Source organism: Choloepus didactylus, chromosome 16 (genome assembly GCF_015220235.1).
Source record: "Choloepus didactylus isolate mChoDid1 chromosome 16, mChoDid1.pri, whole genome shotgun sequence".
In the NCBI taxonomy this organism is placed as follows: Eukaryota; Metazoa; Chordata; class Mammalia; order Pilosa; family Megalonychidae; genus Choloepus; species Choloepus didactylus.
Genome location: NC_051322.1, coordinates 63,764,283 through 63,785,146, shown reverse-complemented (window position 1 = coordinate 63,785,146; position 20,864 = coordinate 63,764,283). Strand labels below are relative to the sequence as shown.

Below are 20,864 nucleotides of genomic sequence, written 5' to 3'. Positions count from 1 at the left end.
GTTACTTTCTGTTTTATTAATAATAACCATCCTAGTGGGTGTGAAGTAGTATTTCATTGTGGTTTTGATTTGCATTTCCCTCTTGACTAATGATGTTGCACATCATTTCATGTGCTTATTAACCATTTTATATGGCTGTTCAAGTCCTTTGCCTATTTTTTAGTTGAGATACTTGTCTTTTTGTTGTTGAGTTGTAGCAGTTTTTAATGTATTCTGGATATTAAACCCTTGCCAGATATATGATTTCCAAATATTTTCTACCATTCTGTAGGTTGTCTTTTTGCTTTCTTAATAATGTCCTTTAATGCATAAAAGTTTTTAATTTTGGTGAGGGCAATTTTTCTGTTTTTTTTCTTTTGTTGCTTGTGCTTTTGGTACCAAATCTAAGCATCCATTTCCAAATCCAAGGTCCTGGAGCTTTCCCCCTATGTTTTAAGGGTTTTTTGGTGTTAGCTCTTATATTCAATCATTGATCCATTTGAGTTAATTTTCTTATACTTAATTCTTTTACATGTGGAAATTCACTTTTCTCAGCACCGTATATTGGAGAAACTATTCTTTCTGCCATTGAATGGACTTGCCAGTCTTGCCAAAAATCAGTTGGCCATAGAGGTGCAAGCTCATTTCTGGATCCCTTGCTAGTCCATTGGTCTGTCTGTCAACTGGGATTGTTATCAGAGTGCCTATGAGGGTTCTCTCCGCCTTTGAGTCCTAGGACATCTACCACAGTGACTCACAGTTCCTAGGGAGAAGGCACCCCAGACCCAGGGAAAGGACATGGCTCCCCCCTCTGGAAGAATTGTGGCCATTTTTATTCTGCCTGGGTGACACCGTGCAGGACTCTGCAGGTTCTTCTAAGGCTTTTAATCTTTATCTTAAGAATAATAAAAAGCCATTTAAGAATTTTAAAGGATCTGGGGCATATTACATAACTGGTCTTGATGAAAAGGCAATATGGTAATAAATTGGAGGCAGGATATTGAAAATAGGAATTGTTCTTTTTCAGCTCATCTTTTTCTACCTGTATCTTATACAGATTCATGTGAAAGTTACAGTGATAACATGGCCTGGAGTGATGATAGTGGGACAAGAGAACTGCAGAGCCAAAGAGAGTTGGTTATAAAATTCAAGTAATATTCCTTGAGGTCTATTTAGGGAATAATCTTGCTTTCAAGTACTAGACAAACTTACTTCTTGGGGACCTTTTCAACTTTAAAAATCCAGAAACACCTGAATATCTACTGGATCTTATGCATATTCCCTCCACAAGTCAATCTTTACCAACCCCCATAAACACCAGCCACTGAGTAGAAGTAGACAGTGGCCAATATGATGAAATAACAGCCACAGTTAAGATAACGTATTTGGGATGATTGTGTGGTATGTGAATATATTTCAATAAAACTGAATTTAATTTTAAAAAAAGGATAACATATTTGAAGTATATTTGCTGGGATTGATAAGATCCTCTTGTACTAGGGGACACTTGGGAACGAAGGCTTATTTATTCAATAAATATTTATTGAGTTTATATTATATGCCAGGCAGGGGGTTGCAGCAGCAAAAGAGATGGACCAGATCCCCTTTTCTCATGGTACATTCTAATGAGGAAGACAGACATAAGCAATAACCAAATGATAAATAAATGAGATAATTTCAAGTAGCGACAACTCCCATAAAAAAATAAAAACGATGGGTGGTGATATGTGAAGAGAAATCTGAATGATGAGAAGGATCTAGCTACAGGGAAATCTGGCAGGCAGGAGAAGAGCATTCCAGCCAGAGATAGCAGCAAGTATACTAACCCTGAGGCAGAAAGGAACTAGCACTTGCAGAGCACAGAGGGAAAACCAAAGTGGCTAAAACATCTTGACTAAGGGAGAAAGTCATATGAGATGGAGAAATGGGCAGGGAGAGATCAGGTAGGGTCTTGAAAGCAGGGCTAAAAATTTTATTTTTATTTCAAAAACAATGAACTGTCATGAAGGATCATTGAACCCTAGTCATTCACACTTTAGCATAAAGTATTTTAATCTGATCATTTTCTCCTATAAACTATTTTAGATCAATTAAAATTAGTCCTTAGGTGAAAGTAGTAGGAAAGAGGATGGAAGAATTTTTTTTTTTTAGTGTTTTTTTAAATGGTTTTATTCATACACCATACAGTCCATCCTAAGTGTACAATCAGTGGCTCCTGGTATAACCACAAAGTTATGCATTCACTCTACAGTCAATATGAGAACATTCTCATTTCTTCTGAGGAAAAAAATCCCAAACCCTTTATATCCCCCTATTATTGACATTTAGTTTTGGTATAGTGCCTTTGTTACAATTAATGAAAGAATATTACAGTGTAACTTTTTTTAAATTCAATTTTATTGAGATATATTCACATACCAGTCAGTCATCCAAAGTGTACAATGAATTGTTCACGGTACCGTCATATAGTGGTGCATTCATCACCCCAATCTATTTTTGAACATTTTCCTTACACCAGAAAGAATAAAAATAGGAATAAAAAATAAAAGTAAAAAATAACAGCCAAATCACACACCCCCCACCCTATTTTTCATGTTTTTTGTCCCCATTTTTCTACTCATTCATCCATACACTGGTAAAGGGAGTGTGATCCACAAGGTTTTCACAGTCACACTGTCACCCCTTGTAATCGACATTATACAGTCATCTTCAGGAGTCCAAACTACTGGGTTGCAGTTTGATAGTTTCAGGTATTTCCTTCTGGCTATTCCAATGCATTAAAACCTAAAAAGGGTTGTCTATATAGTGCATAAAAGTGCCCACCAGGGTGACCTCTCAACTCCATTTGGAATCTCTCAGCCACAGAGGCTTTATTTCATTTCATTTCACACCCCCCTTTTGGTCAAGATGTTCTCAATCCCACGATGTCAGGTCCAGGTTCATCCCCAAGAGTCATATCCTGTGTTGCCAGGGAGATTTACACCCTTGGGAGTCAGATCCCACATAGGGAGGAGGGCAGTGAGATCACCTGCAGAGGTGGCTTAGCTAGAAAGAGAGGGCCACATCTGAGCAACAAAGAGGTACACAGGGAGAGACTCTTAAGCACAATTATAAGCAGGTTTAGCCTCTCCTTTGCAGTAACGAGCTTCATAAGGGCAATCCCCGAGATAGAGGGCTCGGCACATCAAACCGCCAGTCCTTAATGTTTGTGAGAACATCAGCAACAAGAGGATGGAAAAATTTTGAAATGGGAGCCACTGCTGCAGAAAGCATGCCTGGTTAGTGATTGGCTCTGGGTTGCGGGAAGATAATTAAAGGAAGCTGGTCTTAAAGGTATTGAGTTTAGGGAAGAAAAGTTGGTTTTCTTTCTCTTTTCCTTTTTTTTTTTTCTATTTTATTTTCAAACACTTCTGCAGACTAAGAAGAATTCAATGAAGGGATGGTAGGATGCATTGTGTGTATGTTTATATGCATATATGTATGTGCTATGGCTTAGCCTGAATTTTAATGTCAGTCGCTCACCGGCTAATGTCTCATGTGTGTCCTGAAACTCAGCAATACTGCGTGTAGCTTTCTCACGTCAACATCAATCACATCGTAAATATTCAAATTTTAAGATAAAAGGTATGTTTCCCCCTTATTACTAAAATTGTTGTATAATGTTAATAGTTAACTTTGACTAATTCCGGATTTTTACTGTAACATAGTTACTTTGCAATAAAAAGTCCTACCCTACTAAGGAGAAAAGCTTGATTTGGGGTTTTAGAAAAAAAGTCAAGTCCATATGGAAATAATGAATCACTAATGTTTTTATTAAAATAATGTTTATGATTAGAGTTCTAAAGTCAGACTTTTGTTTTTTAATTTACCTTTTTTTTTCCTAACTCAATAAATGCTTTATTGGGTACCTCTCCACCACCACCCACATCTCCCAAAGGAATTTGTTTAGATTTTCCTGCTTTACTTGCAGAAGAACCTGTGTCTATGTCCTTTCATTTGACTGACACTGCTGACATCATGGTTATACACAAAATAAATGTGCCCATACATTTATATTCAATATGACCTGTTTTCCTATTAAAAGAACCTATAGTTTGAGAAGATGGGATGGCTGCTTAGTAAGCTGATTACATTTGTATGACTTTGCCTCTTGGTTTAGTTGCCTACCCAAAACCTCACCCCAAAGAGTGGCAGTCAGGTCTGTGTGGCTGTGTCCCTGGGTGACTATCAATGCCTTATCTCCAAGGTGATTTCTGAATAGTGTATTTGTGCCTATAACAAGTTTAAGAGGTTTTGAAATTACTGGCAAAATAATAGTAAATGCTAAGCTTTTTATGGTTTGACTTTTTCCATTAAATTATAACCCCTTTGTGAATATTTAAGATAGTATTCTGAAGCCCAAAAGTTTCTTCTCTGGGCCTGAGTAGTAAGAAAAATCAAGCAAAATGACAGCAAAGTGCTAGAGCCACATCCTACCAGCTTGCAAGAGCCAATCATTAAATTTTCAGGAATTTTGTGAGCCTATTATTACACACAGCCATTATTACAAGTTAAATTATGTAGATTTACAAATAAATAAATTATATTAAAAAGAGAGGTGATAAATACCTAAGACTCAGCACTTCCTAACTATCTGATGACATTTTACTGTAATCTGTCCTTTAAGGCTATTTACATCAATTGCATCTGTGTGGTGGAAATGCTACATATGGGTGTGCTAATACACATCTCTTCCCAATTCCACATTTGATGATGTCGGGCTCATAGCTTGTAAAAGGCCATGGTTCTTTACATAGTATTGAAACTGAAAGGGGTTTTAATTTAATGAATATAATTTATATGAAGGTAAGGAATTGTTTCACATTACATCCCATATCAGATTTAATGTCAATGAATTTATTAGAAAAAGAGATTATTGATTGGGACGCAACTCAGTGCATGGTTTTGTCAAATCATGGTTGGATTACAACCATAGATAAACTACAGATGAACAAACTTGGCCAAAATCAACAAAAGCACTCTGTGAGAGGAAAAAAAAAAAAAAAGGCTATTTGGATTGCAATAAAGTGTAATGTTTATTTTATTATTATTTGTAAGTTATATACTACACATCCTTTATATCAATAACATTTACAATAAACATAACTGGACAGCCAGCTGTTAACATTTCTTTGCCAGACACCACTGGTTTTGCAGGAAATGTGAAGTCCAATAGATAACCTAAAAGCATTTATTTTTCAGAAAGTTTTAACGGAGAGCAAGTGTGTCTTTGTGAAATAATCTTTCAAATCAGTGTGTATTTATGCTGATACCAATTTAAAAAGGGTTTTGTTTCCATTTTTAATTGAAACTCCTCTGGTTCTATAGAAAAGCAGAATTTCAAACAAATGAATCTGTAGACATTTTTGCTCAACCTAGAGAGCCATGCCTATCACACAGAATGTGAGGAATATTATCTTTTATCATGATGACTTATGAAAAAAAATACCTTTTAAAATCAAATTATTGAACCAAGTTTAATTTAGACTACTACTTAATTATTTTTGCCTTTAAATTCGTCCGAAAGGCACCATGAATATTCAGTCAAGGGTAATATCTATTTCTACTAACTTGGGGAAGAACTTAATATGCTCAGTTAGCCCCATCACTGTCTGATCCACATGCAATGGAAAAGCAGAACATATTAGATTAAGAAAATTGCCTCTGGCCCAGCTACCCAGAAAGCAAGGTTGCCAGCTCCCACCTTGGTGTTTAATCCCCTTTATATATTTCAACGGAAACACTGGCCCAACATGTATCACGTGATCTCCACCCACCACTGGATGCTGTTGTCTTCTCATGAGACGTTCTATGGGCCCATAACCCAGCATCATTTATCTACAGAAACAGTTACTCTGACAGATTTGGCCTTTGTCTCATCCCCAGATACTTCAGATCCCTTATTTAGTGCAAAATTCTCCCAAGTGGTTTAAATTAGTGGGGAAATGAAGACATCTATGAGCTGATCAAGGACTGAAAATTCTTTTGTTTTGAAATCTCTATTTGTTTAAATTGTCAAAATGCCAGCAAAAATCTAGATCTGAAGCATGTGTATTTTGAGAAGACTGGAAAAGGTAATTGGATCCATCATATAACTGCCACTTTTTGTTTCTATTCAAGGTGTCATAAAACTGAGTTCTGCAGTTGAAGGTACGTTTTTAAAACCACAAAATCAATGATGTTTCGCTTAAGGGTTGCGTAGCGTGGCTTTGTAGCTAGAAAGCTTATGTGGCAGTGGTGTTGGATGGCCGTGTTCCAACCGCCAGCTATCGCCATCCCATCCTGTTTCTCCTTGTTCTGGTCATTTTATGCTACGATTTCTTGCCACTGCACAAGTGGCGTTAGCCCAGCTCCAAAGGGGACAGCAATTTCAAGGTTCAATGTGTCCGTTTCTATTTCCTCGTGTGATTGCCTGCAGAACCAATACCCTCTGTGAGCCCCTTACTCTCCAGCAGCTTTACTTAAGGCTGGCCACAGTCTTGTCGGGAAGCTTTGCCAGTAATCCTGTCAGTGGGCTTTCTCTAGAGCACTTTGGTCCTTTATCCCAACCTAGCAGACGTGTTTGCCCAGAAAGTGTGTGGTCATGAAGAATCCACTAATGCTTCCTCATGAAGAAATTAGGGGTGAAGGCATTTGCCAGTCCCAACCCAGGCTCTTCTGGGAGGTGTGATGTGCCACCCAGAAGGTTTTGTGAGGGGCAACTGACTTTAATTTTGTCCATCTTGGTGACGTTCCCTTGACCAAGAACTAAAGGCATTTCCCTTTAGTTATGCATTCAAGAAGCTGAGAAGGAATGGGAGAGGGTTTTTAAGAAAGGGGGGGACCTGTAGGAGGGAGAACCTTCCACAGAATGTTAACAGAACCTCACTGTCTGAAATGATTTATTGGTGATTGGCATAAAACTGATCTCCTTACCCTCTTAGGAACATACAGTCCAAAATTAGAGAATGTGTAATTTTCTCTTTGTGAGTTTCTGTTTGTTTTGGGGTGTGTGTATGTGTGTTCCTGTTTACTGGGAGTTTGTCAGTCATGCTTCGGAGCTTTCTTCAACCCCACTTAATCAGGGAGGCTCCTTGGAAGAGGAGTGGGCTTGAAGGTGAGTTTTCAAATTTCAAGGAAACCATGGCTTGATGAATGGGCAGTGCATGGAGGTGAGGGGAGTGGGAAAATGCAAGAGGGGTTGGAGTGGTTGGGAGACAAGAGAGGAGCTCAGGAATGGAGTCGTGGGGCAGGACAAATCCAAGGTGGGGGCTCCATCCCTTCTGGGGATTTAGTACAATTGCATGGCACAAAACAAAGTTGAAAAAGAAATGTTTTTGAAGTCCATGGCCAAAAGGATGCTACTGCTCCATGCTAAGGAAAGAACAAGGGACAGGTGCCGGGAGAACAGGTGCAGAAGGTACCATCCCAGGGTCAAGAAAGGGGAGGGAAATGGCAGGAGAGAGTGAGAGCCCCTCTGCATGTTTCCAGCCGTCTGTGAGGCCAAGCAGGAATTCAAGTTCCCTCTGCATCTTAAAATGGGATGTTCTTGAGGACTCTCCAAGCCTCTTCCCACCTAACAAACATAGGAGGCACAGAAACACCCTGGAGTGGGCCCCTGAGAATGACCCTTGCTGCAGAAACTCCAAGTGGCAACTCCAGCCTTAGTTTCATTTCTTTATCTGTAGAATTAAAGTTAGCAGTTGGTCTACCCTGGGCTGTTTTGATGTTTTATCAAAGAATAGTTTTGAAGTCTTAGCTTTACCTTCCCTGCCTGGCTTAAGCACAATACTACACTCGGGGTGGGGGGAGGGAGAATGAAAACAAAATAAAGTAAGCCAGAAAACAAACTACTGTTCTGCTAAGGTTCCTCCTGGGCAGTGTGGCCCATCAGAACCCCCAAAGAAGGTGCACGATGGTCAGGGTATGACTAGAGAAAGGAAGATGGGAAGCAGAATGCCAGCATGGGGAATTTTCGGCAGCCTCTGGCCCCCTCCCACATCATTGGCCCAACTCCGAGGCCCGGGGGTCTCAGAAGTTCTCAGGCAATGGGCACCGGAGATCAGGCTCGCTCCCACTGCTGCTTGTGCATCTTTTTTGGCAGCTCCTTGGCTGAGAGCTGCATTAGTGTGAAGCCTGGGCGCATGTTGTCTTGTGACCACCTTAGATGTACACAGGCTGGGGGCTTGGGGTTGGAGTTGTTGGGGGCGGGGTTGCGCGCGTGTGTGTGTGTGTGTGTGTGAGTGTGTGTGTGTGTTTTCACTGCATGCATTTTTGGTGCTTCTGGAATGTGAGACTCTTTCCGCGCATGCTCCGTGGAATGTGTGACGGACGCTCTCTCTTAATTAGAAATCAGACTCATACGGTCATCCTTGTGAGGGCTTAGCTAATCACAGTACTTGCTATTTTCCATCTGTGGAATGAATTCAAGGCAGCCTCACCCAGCTTATCAGGTACAGAAATATGCAAATCCATGGAGGGGATCCACTGCCAGAAATGAAATCTATTTCCTTGTCTTTGAAAATGACTCCATTCTGGATTATCCTGGAGGTCTGAAAATAACATTAATATTTTAGGTCGGCTATCTTTTTTCTTTTCTTTTTTAAAGGAAAGAGAATTGTCAGACTTATAAGAGAATATCAACACAATTCCATTTGTTACTTCCTACTGAAGTCTTTTTGTTACGCAGTTATGTCCCTTCTCTTTTTCTGAAGCACGGTACTCCCCTTCAGAATTGTGGAACTTTGTGTAAACTTTCCAAGTCAGCAAAAAGAAAATCCCATTTTATATCATATTAGTGGTAAGGTAAAAGTAAATAGTCCTTTGAAAGACTTAAAATTATACTTAAACAGAGATGCACAATAATGCTTTCATTATTTCTCAATGGAAAAAAACCTATTTGAAGAGTAAAACAACTAAGTTTGAAAAAAGTAATTGCAGTGTTTTATTGATAACACTGGATTCTGGCATCTAATTTTTAAGTTGACAATCCCAAACTGAGAAAATTGCGGTAAGGAATAAACATCCAGTCAGAAATTTAGGGGAAAGAGGACATGGTTGGGGGCAGTGGGGAGGAAAGAATGATATGTCAAGAACTCCATTCGAGAACCTTCTAAATATTCATTTTAAAAGATATTTTATTTCTAGAAGGGAGGCACATACTTTTGCATTAAGAGCAGCACACCTGCCTTACTCAGGAGCATGAGAGCACAGATCCTGGGAGAGCTGAGTTCCAGTGAGAATGGCTTTGCCATTCTGTAGGCAGCTATTTCTTTCCCAGGGCACGTGGGTCAAGCCCGGGCTTGAAGCTGGGTGGCATGTCCAGACAAGCAGCTGCCAGCCTGGAGGGACAGGCCGGAGCCATCGCAAGTGGCAGGATGACCACAGGCCTCTGGAACTGATGACCAGGGGTGGGGAGTTGCCCGAAAGGTGATTTGCTTTATTCCTTGTAGGGAGAATCCGAAATGTGAAAATGACCTCAAATTTTTTTGAAAGCCTACACTGGCGCAAGGAAAAGTTTGCCTTCTTTGGAAAAGTTTTGTGTCTTTGAAAATGGGAACAGATGGGCCTGTAGGAAGAGCTCAAATAAACAAGGCGATGATCCTGTATACACAGGCTGGGGGGGGCTCAGTTAGGCAGTGGAGGGAGACAAGGAAGGGTTAACTGGAAAACCTCACCAACAGCTTTGATTAGAGAAGCCAGAAGCAGAAGCTCCCCTGGGAAATGGGTTTTCTTCTTTTTCCTTTTTCTTCTTGTCACTTCATTATATTTAGCTGCTTAAAAAGTATTTTATTTCATGGACTCAGGGGTGTTGTTGTAGCCAGGGTGCTTTCTACGTCATCATAGCCTCTGACTCAGCACAGGGAAAGATGCCTCAAACATAGGAGAAAAAAAAATTAAAATCTTGAATCTGTCTTCACTCTTATTTTCAAAATTCACAACACGCATAACTTAATGTCTGCGTTGTATATCCGTGAAAACAGAAGATAATTTTCCATTATGATGCTGTGTCAAGGGCTGAGATACTCATCTACTTTGCTTACGAAACTCTTTTTTTCCATAACGTGACATGAAATGTATCCAAAAATACCCCAAATGGATTTTAACATTTTAAAAATATTCCAAATTTATTGATGCCCTTCCCTGTCTAGATGAATGTTGTTCTCTTCATTGTGTTTTTCTACTTTTTGAGCAAAGCCATATGCTCAGTGTGTCAGGTCAGATTGTGGCCAATCCATTAACGGATATATAGCTGGTGGACTTCCTTCTAATGATAAATTTAGAATGAATTTCAACATTTTTGCTACTGGAAATCAAAACTTCATGAGACCATTAAGCCAGAGAGCTGAGAGAGGGTCGGGCTGTCTCCAGGAGGGAACTTTGCTCTCCCCGTCTTCCACCAGAGTTCAAGTGGATCAGAATCTCAAAACTGAATATTGTAGAAACTGAAAACACAGCTCAAAAATGTGTTTCTGCAAAGACACCCACACCTCCTGCTTACAAGGCTAAGCTGAAAGCAGGGTCACCCTGCAGCAGAAAGTAATGGTCCCTTCTCAGATGTTATGTTGTAGAGACCTGTCATTGTACCTCTGGTGAAAATTCGCTGTTAAATGGCAGTGTGAGGGGCATGAGCACAGGGTGGAGAATTTATCCAGTAGCTTCCTAAGACCAATGACCCTCTTGAAATGCTAACAGTGGAGGACCCATATGACCCAGAAACTGGAAGAAACTGGAAGAAACTGGAAACAACCAAGGTGTGCCTAATTTGCCATCTTCCTTGGGATTACCCTTACCTCGGATCTATCTCACATAAACAGAAAGCCATTGGGCGGTCCAAGCACCACTATTTCCCTCAGAGTCCTCACTGGTAAGGAGATATCTATTTCTCAATGTTGCTGTAAAGACTATATAACATGATCTATGTCAAGAATTTAACACGGTGTACAAAATATAGTAGGTGTTCAATAAGCGTTTGTTCCCTTCTTGTACCTTTCCTCTTTTTCAGCTGACTTCCCAAACTTCCCTGCAGGCCTCCCTCCTTCCAGAGTCCAAATCTCTAGCCAAAAAATGATCAGTTTCTGTTAGGATTGTGTTGGCGCAAGCTGCCGCAAGTCCTTTTCATTTTGGGCAAGGTTGTAAATAAACAGAGCCCAGCTGTTCCGGTTTCCTAATGCTGCAGTTAAGCAAAATACCAGAAATGGATTGGCTTTTTATAAAGGGGGTTTATTTGGTTACAAAGTTTCAGTATTAAGGCCATAAAGTGTCCAAGGTAAGGCATCAACAATAGGTACCTTCATTGAAGGATGGCCAATGGCATCCAGAAAAGTTCTGTTAGCTCAGAAGGCACATGGCTGGCATCTTCTTGCCCCTAGGTTGTGTTTCAGCAACTCTCAGCTCCTGTGCATTCTTCAAAGTATCCCTCGTGGCTGTAGCAAGCTTGTTCCTTCTGTCTTAGCTTATGTAGTGCTCTAGTAAACTAATCAAGGCTCACGCTGAATGGGCGGGGCTACACCTCCATGGAAATTATCTAATCATAGTTATCACGCACAGTTGGGTGGGGTGCATCTCCGTGGAAACAACCTAATCCAAACGTTCCAACTTAATCAACGCTAATATGTCTGCCCCCACAAGACTGCATCAAAGAACATGGCTTTTTCTGGGGGACATAATATATACAAACCAGTACACCGGTAAATCCTTGCTTCTCTTCTTTGAGAAGTCTTTAGGTGGAGCAACTCTTTACATAGGAATAAGGTTCCCTGATCACTTTGTCCTCTAGGGAAGAACCAGTTACAGTCCAGGGGTGTTGGAATCTGATGGCATTGTCCCCCTGTCTGCCCCTCCAGTCTTGGGGGTCGGGGGAGAAGAAAGACTTCAGTCTGATAAAACAAAATATTAGTTAAAGACTGATTTTGTCACTATTAATAATGTTCAATTATTAAGTGGCTTATAAGTTCACAGTGTTCCTGAACATGCCATTGGTCACTATTGATCAAGAGTATGAAAGTTTTTGAATCAGGAGAACTAAGTAAAGACAACCTCAGCTATCCAGAAAGAACTGCCTTCTGTAAATCTTTGAACTTGGGACCAAAATTGCATAGCCTGTGCCGAATGAGCAGCTTTAGTAGCACCTAGCAACAAATTAGCACAACCCAGAAATTTACAAACTATTCAGAGCACATAACCCTCAGCGCTCTCCCCAGGCAGGAAACATAAATGTATAAACCAAAGGCAAGCTGCAAAGGAAGATCTGCCAGTGTTAGCCCCTGATTTATTTTCTTTCTTTCCTTTTGTTTTTTAAGGGTGTAAGTTTCATGTCTCTTTCTATACATATATTATTATTTTAGCAGCCTACTGGATGTTTACAATGTAAACATAGTTCTTACTCTACTTTAAAAAAAGAAAACCAACCCTATTGAGTTACATAATGAGGCAGTTTTTAAGAACAGTGGTCTAATTAGCAGTCTTTGAAGTCAATTCAATAGTGATATCAAAGCTACTTCTAGTATTTCAATATCAAATTTAGAAAATGGCCAGTGAGAAGGGACAGGAAGTGGGGAGAGAGAAGACATATGGAATGGTTGATCTAGCGCAATGAGCAGAGGGGAGAAGGCAGCTTATAAAAAAAAAAAAAAGAAGAAAACAGCTGTTACATTTTCAATGTAAAATTATAGTCTGAATTTACTGTTAATTTTGGAACATACTGTAATTTAGACAACTGCTGACATCATTTAATGCTGTGGTTTGTAGTATGAACCTGGAAATCACACCCTCTTAGATTACCCATCACACCCATTAAAATTAACTGTAAAGTCAACTTTGGCCTGTGTACATTTGGCATTCGGCTCAGAAGCATACATATTAAATATAGCCACAGCTGTATATACAACAGTTTTATTGAAGCCAGTGATGCTTTGAATTGAAAGAACATACATTATCATTTTTGTTTGGACTCACTGAAGAAAAAGCCAAAACATTTTTACAGTTATATGTCAATGAAATGCAAAATCAGAAGTCAGTCCAAAAGGTTCACTCACGGATGTGAAATGTTTTGGAGATACGGACTTTGAGATATTCCCTAGTGTTAACCATTGTGTATGCTCAGAAAGCCACTGGTTTCCTCTCTTTTGGTTACAGTGCTTCTTGGTCATTCCTGTTGAGAGATATAGAAGCAAGTTTCATTTCCTTTTAAGCCCTCTGTATCCCAGTGTTGATTTTGTAGATGGCCTCCTCAAATATGAACTCCTAAAATTGAGATTGGAACACACTATATTGGGAGAAAGCATAGAATAGTAGAAAGAACATCCCTAGCGTCTAAACTTCTTAGCCACAGCTTCCTGGCCCTGCTCTAATCTGAAGCACGTTGCTCTCTCAACCACACTTTCCTCGTCTGAAAAATAGAATAAGCTACTTAACACTCAGGGTAATTCAGAGACTTGAACCAAATGAGATAATGTTGACGTACCCCATAAAGTGCATGTCAGTACTCAATTTCAGATGTTCATTTTGTTTTTGTTAATGTTTTTATTACATTGGCTCAAAAACTGAACTCTCAAAAAATTCCATATTTTTAACTTGCTTGATATTTACTTTTGCTTGATGTTCCTTCATAAATTTTTAAGGTTAATGATCATGTGACTGAATGATGATGAATTGTTTTTTGCTAAATTCAGAATAATTTTATTACCTAGAATCTAATGGAAATCTACATAGTGGGGTCAGTGTTATCAAAGTCACACATCACTTAAGAAAAATGATCAGGAAGTGTCTAAATAGCCTTTACTCAACTGTTTCCCTCTCTTTGGTTACTGTTTTGGTTTATATTTGGAATGTTTTTATTTAGTTATTTTCTCCTACCCACCCCCAGTTGTTTTTTTTTTGTTTGTTTTTTTAATATTGCTTTGGAGTGGAATCATTCTAGCCAGTGTTCATCAGATTAAAAATAGAACATTTTAAAAATATCACCACAGAATGATTTAGAGCATGCCACTCTTTTCATAGCACTCATAAATATATTTGTAAGGCCCACTGAAGTAAATATTCAAGTGGCTCAAGGCCTGCAGCAGCAGGCATAAAGAAAGTTCAGTCACAGATATGACCTATTATACTTTGTTACTCCATTATTATTTGTTTATGAAAAGAATTATTGATGAATTTATTAAATGCTTACACAGTAGCATGCTGGGCTAGGCCATGAGGATAGAGAGAAGAACCAGACGCAGTCTAGAAAAGGCAGCATACGTATAAACAGATGATCATAATATCATAGGATAAAGGCAATAGGAAGAGTATATAAAAAGAGTTATGCGAACATAGAAGTCGGTCTAGGAACTCTGCCTGGTGGATCAGGAAAGATGCCCCAGAGAAGCCGTCAAATCTTGAAGACACACAGAAAGCAAAGAGGAAGTGGAGGAAACTAACCTTGCGTGCAAAGACAGAGTGTAAAGGAAGCACCTGGCACCACCAAGAGTTAAATATTGCTGAAACCCCATGCCCAAAGAGAAAAATGGCGAGGCGTGAAGTTGGCACTGCAGGTTGGAAATAGATTTTCAAGTTTCCTATAGATGCTAAAGAGCTGACAAAGGATTTTACCTGATTTATTATTTTTAGTGTGTATTTCATTTTTAAAAGAAAAAATATTCACATGGTTCAAAAAAACAAAGAGCACTGACTCAGTGTCAAGTTCCCATTCCCCTTAACAGGAAACACACTTTTATTAATTTCCTTTTATTTGTCCAGATATGTCATTTTTGCATTCTTAGGCATTATGAATGTAGCATTTTTCCTTGTTTACACAAAAGATAGTGTATACCTTTTTTCAGTTAACAAGATGTCTTGGTAATATTTCCATATTTCCATAGAGAACTTCCTGGTTATGTTTTGCAGCTACATAGTATTCCACTATATGGATCCATCATAATTCATTTAGCCAGTCTCTTCTTTTCCACACGTTTAAATTGTTCCTAATCTATTGCTATTTCAAGTAATGGTTTAATAAATTATCTCATATGTATTTCCTTTTGTCAAAGTAAGTCTTCAGATAGATTCCTAGAAGTGAAGTTGCTGAATTAAAGGCTGTGTTAATTAGATTAGATTTTGCTACAGTAAGAAAGAACCCCAAATTTCAGTAGCTTACCATAGGAAAGTGTTTCGGCTCTTACTACATGCCTCATAATTCAGGCTGCCAGAGGCTCTGCCATCTCCTGTGTGCACCATCTGGGACCCACAACTTCTCAGAAATGGTGAGAGAGAAAGAGAGGGGGGTTGGGGGGGAGAGAAGAGAGGGCCTCAGCCTTAAAGGAAAACAGTATTTCCACATATTTCATTGACTAGAACTAGTCATATGGCCTCTCCAAACTTTACGAGGGCTGAGATGTTTTCTGCATTTCTGAATGGAGAAGAGAGCACAATATTGGTGAGCATTTATTGTATCTATCACAAAGGGTGATTTTGATTCCTTAAATTCTGCCAAATTACTTTCTGTTGGTTTTACCAGTGGATGCCAGATCTATTTGAGAGTGCCTCTTTCTCCACAGTTTCACTAACATTCTCTATTATTAAACTTTTGGGGTTTCAACCAGCGGTATTCTTATTATGAGTGAGGTTGAGCATATATAAGTTCCATTTCTTCCTATTGATTTGTTGGAATTCTTTTTATATTTTAGGGGGATGTAATTACCTTTGTGTAAATGAGTTACAATTACTTTTTTCAGTTTATCGTTTGTCTTTTTACCTTGCTTATGGTGTTTTCCCCATGTTTAAATTACATATATTTATTCCTGTTCTAGTTTATACAAAAGGTAGCAGATTATGTACTCTCTTTTGTACCTTGCTGTTTTGTGTTTTTTTTTTTTAATTTCATAATATATCCTGGAAATCACTTTAATTGATAAAGATCTTCATTCTCTTTTTAAGGCTATACACTACTCGATTAGGTGGATGTACCGTAATTTATTCACCCAGTCTCCTACAGATGAGCAATTTAGGCTGTTTCCAATATTTTGCTGTTGCAAATAATACTACAGTAAATAACCTTGAGACCATGTTGTTTCGTATTTGGGGAGGCATATCTTCAGGATAAACTCCTAGAAGTTTAATTGCTGAGTAGAAGGGTAAGTGCATATGTAGTTTTGTTAGATATTATCAAATCCTCTTCCACTGAGGCTGTACCATTTTGCACTTCCATCAGCATAAGTAGAAATGCCTGTTTCCTGGGCAAACTTTTAAAGTCCTGGACAAAGAGCTATATTATTGATAAGTTATGAAGGCTAGAATAATGCAAAGGACTAGTATTATTGAGCACTTGATGATATGTAAGTAATTAGAGGAAGCAAAGGGAGCACATATATTCTCTCATGAAAACCTCAAAGCAATTTGGTAGCTACTCTTACCATCCCCAGATTTACAGCGAGGATGTCAAGGCATGGAGAAATTAAACTGCTAGCTCAAGGTCATGGAGTTTTAAACCCAGGGCTAACAATAGAATCCATGAAGTTAACCACCACTCTGCTTTCCTTTCCATATGCTCTACCTCTTTGGATGGGGTTAAAAGCAATTTTGTTATAAATTGTCTAAGGGAGATGGCATACAGTGAAATTTCCAACTAGATATATACTAGCAAATGGTTGCAGGCACTGTCTCACAAAATTGCGTGAGGGGGTAGCTGGTGAGTTTTTCTGGGCAATTAAAATGGAGCACAGATAAATAAAAGTAATCCAGAAGGCATGTCTACAGTAGTGGGCACTGATCCATGTAATACAATTTAAGAAGGGGATCTACAAGTTAGTGTAGACAGTTCCCTGAAGACACAGAACAGAAGCAGCACAATGCTATAGAGATTGGTTAAAGATTTAGAGTCAAAAGGCAGGGCTTTAGGTTTCACCCCTGTACTTATTGACTTGCCTTGGGCAAATCATTTCATCTCTGACTGCTTTGGTGTCCTCCTCCCAGTGGTGAGAAAAATCAGATGATGTAGGAACTTCATAGGCACCCGGCTCAACGACTAGAAAGTCTGCCCTATAACATTTCAAACATATTATAATGATCCACGTCCCCATTAAATAAATAGTTTTCTATAAAAAATGTGAAAGAATTTTTCTTTTTTGTTTACAATTAAAATGTTTATGCAAAATCCATTTAATTTAGATTAACTTTATTCCTTGGCAATTATATGTATTTAGGAATTTCCCACAAAATGAAAAAAAATCTAACCCACAAGGTTAGTAGTAAATTTTCACAATTAGTGAAGCTTATGAAATGCTAGCTTAGAACAGCATTTAATTAGATTTTCGTTAGTTTTAATTCTGTTTTTTTTTATTAATTTTTTTTTAATTCATAGTTTAGTTCCAAGGACTCTTTTTTCAGACTCAGGTATTTTGTGTCCTCCTGGAATGCTCTCCAGCCTCGGCCTTCTGCATACAGTGCATTGGCACAATACCTGTTCTCTATACCTTACAGGTGTGCTGCTTATTAATTTACTGTTCTGTCTCATGCGACTGTGAATTTAGAGGATACACAGCCCACACAAAACCACCCTGTCTTCTGACACCACCTGAAGAGTTTAAGGGGTTCCCCAACCACCCTCAGATTCAATTACTCACTAGAAGGACCCCCAGACTCACTGAAAACTGTTGAACTCAGGTTAAGGTTTATTCCAGGAAAGGATACAGGTGAAAATGAGCTGCAGGAGGAAGCGCATGGGGCAAAGTCCAGGAGGGCTCCAAACACAGCTCCCAGGGGTCCTCTCCCCATGGGGTCATGGGCAGCCAGACTCTCCGGGTACCTACGTGTGAGAGTGTGCTTGGAGTATTGCCAACGAAGGCAGCTCACCTGAACCTTGGTGTTCAGCATTCTTACCCAGCTCCCTTTCGTACACATGATTGATTGCCCACATGGTTGAGCTCAGGCATCCTCCACTGAGGCCACATAACCCGAAGTTCCCACCCTAAGTCACATGTTAGGTTTTCATGCTAAGTCAGCCCCACCCTAAGGCATGTCTAGCACCCACCGTAAATCCCATTGTTACTCTCTGGCTAGCCCCAGGCCCCCAGGCCAAAAAAGTATCAGAGGCATTCCAAAGGCTTAAAGATCAGCTCCCAGGAGGGTAATGGACAGACCTCTTTTGGGACAAGGTTGAAGTCTTTGCTACACATTTGGACAAACCAAACCACTTTTGGTACCATGGAGGGCAGGAAAATACATGCTGCATATGTATATACAAATATCATCTTACATTTATGGAACACCTGAGTAGTCTTGCTTGCTGCACTTCATGACAGATAGATTTAAGTATAACTCAGCTGTTTCTGGTTGCTGGGGTTCAAGTCCTGGCTCTACTATTTACTAACTGTGTGGCCGTGGGCTAGTTAACGAACTTCTCTGTGCCTCATTTTCCTTACTGAAAATTGGAATAACGATAATAGTAATGACAAAATTGTGTAATACAATGTCTGGTACAGTGTACGTGCTCAATAAATGATAGTAATAGTAGCACTAGTTGTATCAGAAAAGAAAAACACGCAGTGATTCTGGGCATAAGGGTTTTCTCGGAAGCAAAGGAAATCCTGGGGTTGCTCAGCTTTGTGCAGTAGCTGTGTATTGGGCTCTCAGCAAGGAAAAGTCCTTTATTGACATACGTAATGTAGGAAGAAATGCAGGCGTGCAGTACAGGTCCAGCTTCATCTCCTCAGTGGAGCAGGTAATGCCAAAGGACCTCAACTGGGATCTGAGCAGCAAATGTACCCAGTACTGGGCTTCTCCTTAGTTTGGGACCTTGGTCAGTAAACAATAATTGTTCAACCAGAGATTCCTTTCAGACCTGCGTCCTGGGCACCAGCTGCTCTATTTTTTTTTTGCTGTGACACATCTCAACTTTCATAGTAGCTTTTGAAGATTGTGATCTATTATTTCATTTTAGAGAGAATTCTAAATGGACCATGCTGTATTGATTGGCTCAGAAATCAAGGATTTGGCATGTTTTGGAGATCCGGTGGAGAGCAGGTTTCAGGACTGGTGCCCAGGGTGGGACCCCCTGAGCTTTGAGAATAAGGCAACAGGGACCCCTAGCTAAGGTCCCTGGTACTTAGCCAGAGCAGACCTTGTGGAGTTTTAGGTCGTTACCCCTATTTCTCTTTCTCTATATCCGTTTGTTTTCCACAAATATTTATTTAGCATTTATTGCATGCAAGACACTACTACAATCCTCAGAACTGTGAGAAAATTTTTTAAAAATCATCATATAGTGTATTGCATTAGGTTAATCAGTTTTAAAACAATTATGTCAAATGTTATATTTCTTATATTTGTCAAACTGTTGCTTCATCATCACATGCATCAGAGATTTACGAGGCTCTTTGCCTGAGTCACTGTGGTAGGCTCTTATATGTCAAGCTGGGCCCTGCGGGAACCTTATCTCTCAGCAGACTTTAAGCAACAGGCTGTGCTTCCTGTACAGAATTCTAGCCCCAGGCCGGTCCGTGACCCTGTGCTGTTTCCACAAGCTGCCCATTTATGCCCTCGCTCTCCTACCACTCCCTCTGGACGTTGCCGAGAAGTGCCCAGGTTAGGGGTCAGAGCTTTAGGGACTTTTCTATTTGAAACCAGTGGGAGTAGAAAGCTATTTTAGAGTACAGCCATTTGCTTTGGGGTTTTGTTAGCTTATCACTGTACATGCTTAGACAAAATTGAGTAAATGAAATGAGACTTACTATACAACCATTCAACCCAGCTAATATCTATTTTGATATCTCACCAAGACAATTTTAGGGTCTTGGTGGACTTTTTGCTATAATCAGACTAGTTTAGAGCTGTTTTCTTGGTTATATAGGAATCAGACATGATGCTGTCAAATACTGATGGTATAAAATGCTTTACTGATGTCAAAAAAAAAAAGCAAATAAACAATGCCTCAAGAGCTTGATATTATTATTAAAATTCTCCCACTCTTAAAAAAAAAAAAAAAAATTCTCCCACTCTTAAAAAGGTAAGCTCAACCAATAATTTCTGATGGATATAGTAGGAACAAGTTCACAGAAATGTTGCTATATTATGTAACTTTCTTGGGGTAAAGTAGGAACATGTTGGAAGTTAAGCAGTTATCTTAGGTTAGTTGTCTTTTTCTTACTCCCTTGTTATGGTCTCTTTGAAATGTTCTTTTATTGTATGTTTGTTTTCTTTTTAACTTTTTTTCATACAGTTGATTTAAAAAAGAAGGGAAAGTTAAAAAAAAAAAAGAAAGAAAAGAAAAACAAGGAAAAAAAAAGATGTAGTGCCCCCTTGAGGAGCCTGTGGAGAATGCAGGGGTATTCGCCTACCCCACCTCCATGGTTGCTAACATGACCACAGACATAGGGGACTGGTGGTTTGATGGGTTGAGCCCTCTACCATAGGTTTTACCCTTGGGAAGACGGTTGCTGCAAAGGAGAGGCTAGGCCTCCCTATGGTTGTGCCTAAGAGCCTCCTCCCGAATGCCTCTTTGTTGCTCAGATGTGGCCCTCTCTCTCTGGCTAAGCCAACTTGAAAGGTGAAATCACTGCCCTCCCCCCTACGTGGGATCAGACACCCAGGGGAGTGAATCTCCCTGGCAACGTGGAATATGACTCCCGGGGAGGAATGTAGACCTGGCATCGTGGGACGGAGAACATCTTCTTGACCAAAAGGGGGATGTGAAAGGAAATGAAATAAGCTTCAGTGGCAGAGAGATTCCAAAAGGAGCTGAGAGGTCACTCTGGTGGGCACACTTTAGACAACCCTTTTTAGGTTCTAAAGAATTGGGGTAGCTGGTGGTGGATGCCTGAAACTATCAAACTACAACCCAGAACCCATGAATCTCGAAGACAGTTGTATAACAGTGTGGCTTATGAGGGGTG

At 39.6% G+C, this 20,864-nt stretch overlaps 2 protein-coding genes across 11 annotated transcripts in view; one reads left to right on the top strand and one right to left on the bottom strand.

Annotated features, from left to right (window-relative positions):
- The window catches only part of DLGAP1 (DLG associated protein 1), a 945,880-nt gene that overhangs the window by 828,253 nt on the left and 96,763 nt on the right, over window positions 1-20,864 (top strand). For 5 of the 10 annotated variants that reach the window (XM_037805638.1, XM_037805637.1, XM_037805639.1 and 2 more), the window contains one exon: window positions 6,139-6,168. The exons of the other annotated variants lie outside the window; for them this stretch is intronic. In XM_037805638.1, the coding sequence (XP_037661566.1) occupies window positions 6,139-6,168 (30 nt within the window). The remainder of the gene's footprint in view (window positions 1-6,138; window positions 6,169-20,864) is intronic. 10 annotated transcript variants of the gene reach the window in all.
- Window positions 1-20,864, bottom strand: part of LOC119511167 (predicted GPI-anchored protein 58) — a 92,253-nt gene that overhangs the window by 42,310 nt on the left and 29,079 nt on the right. The window lies entirely within an intron of this gene.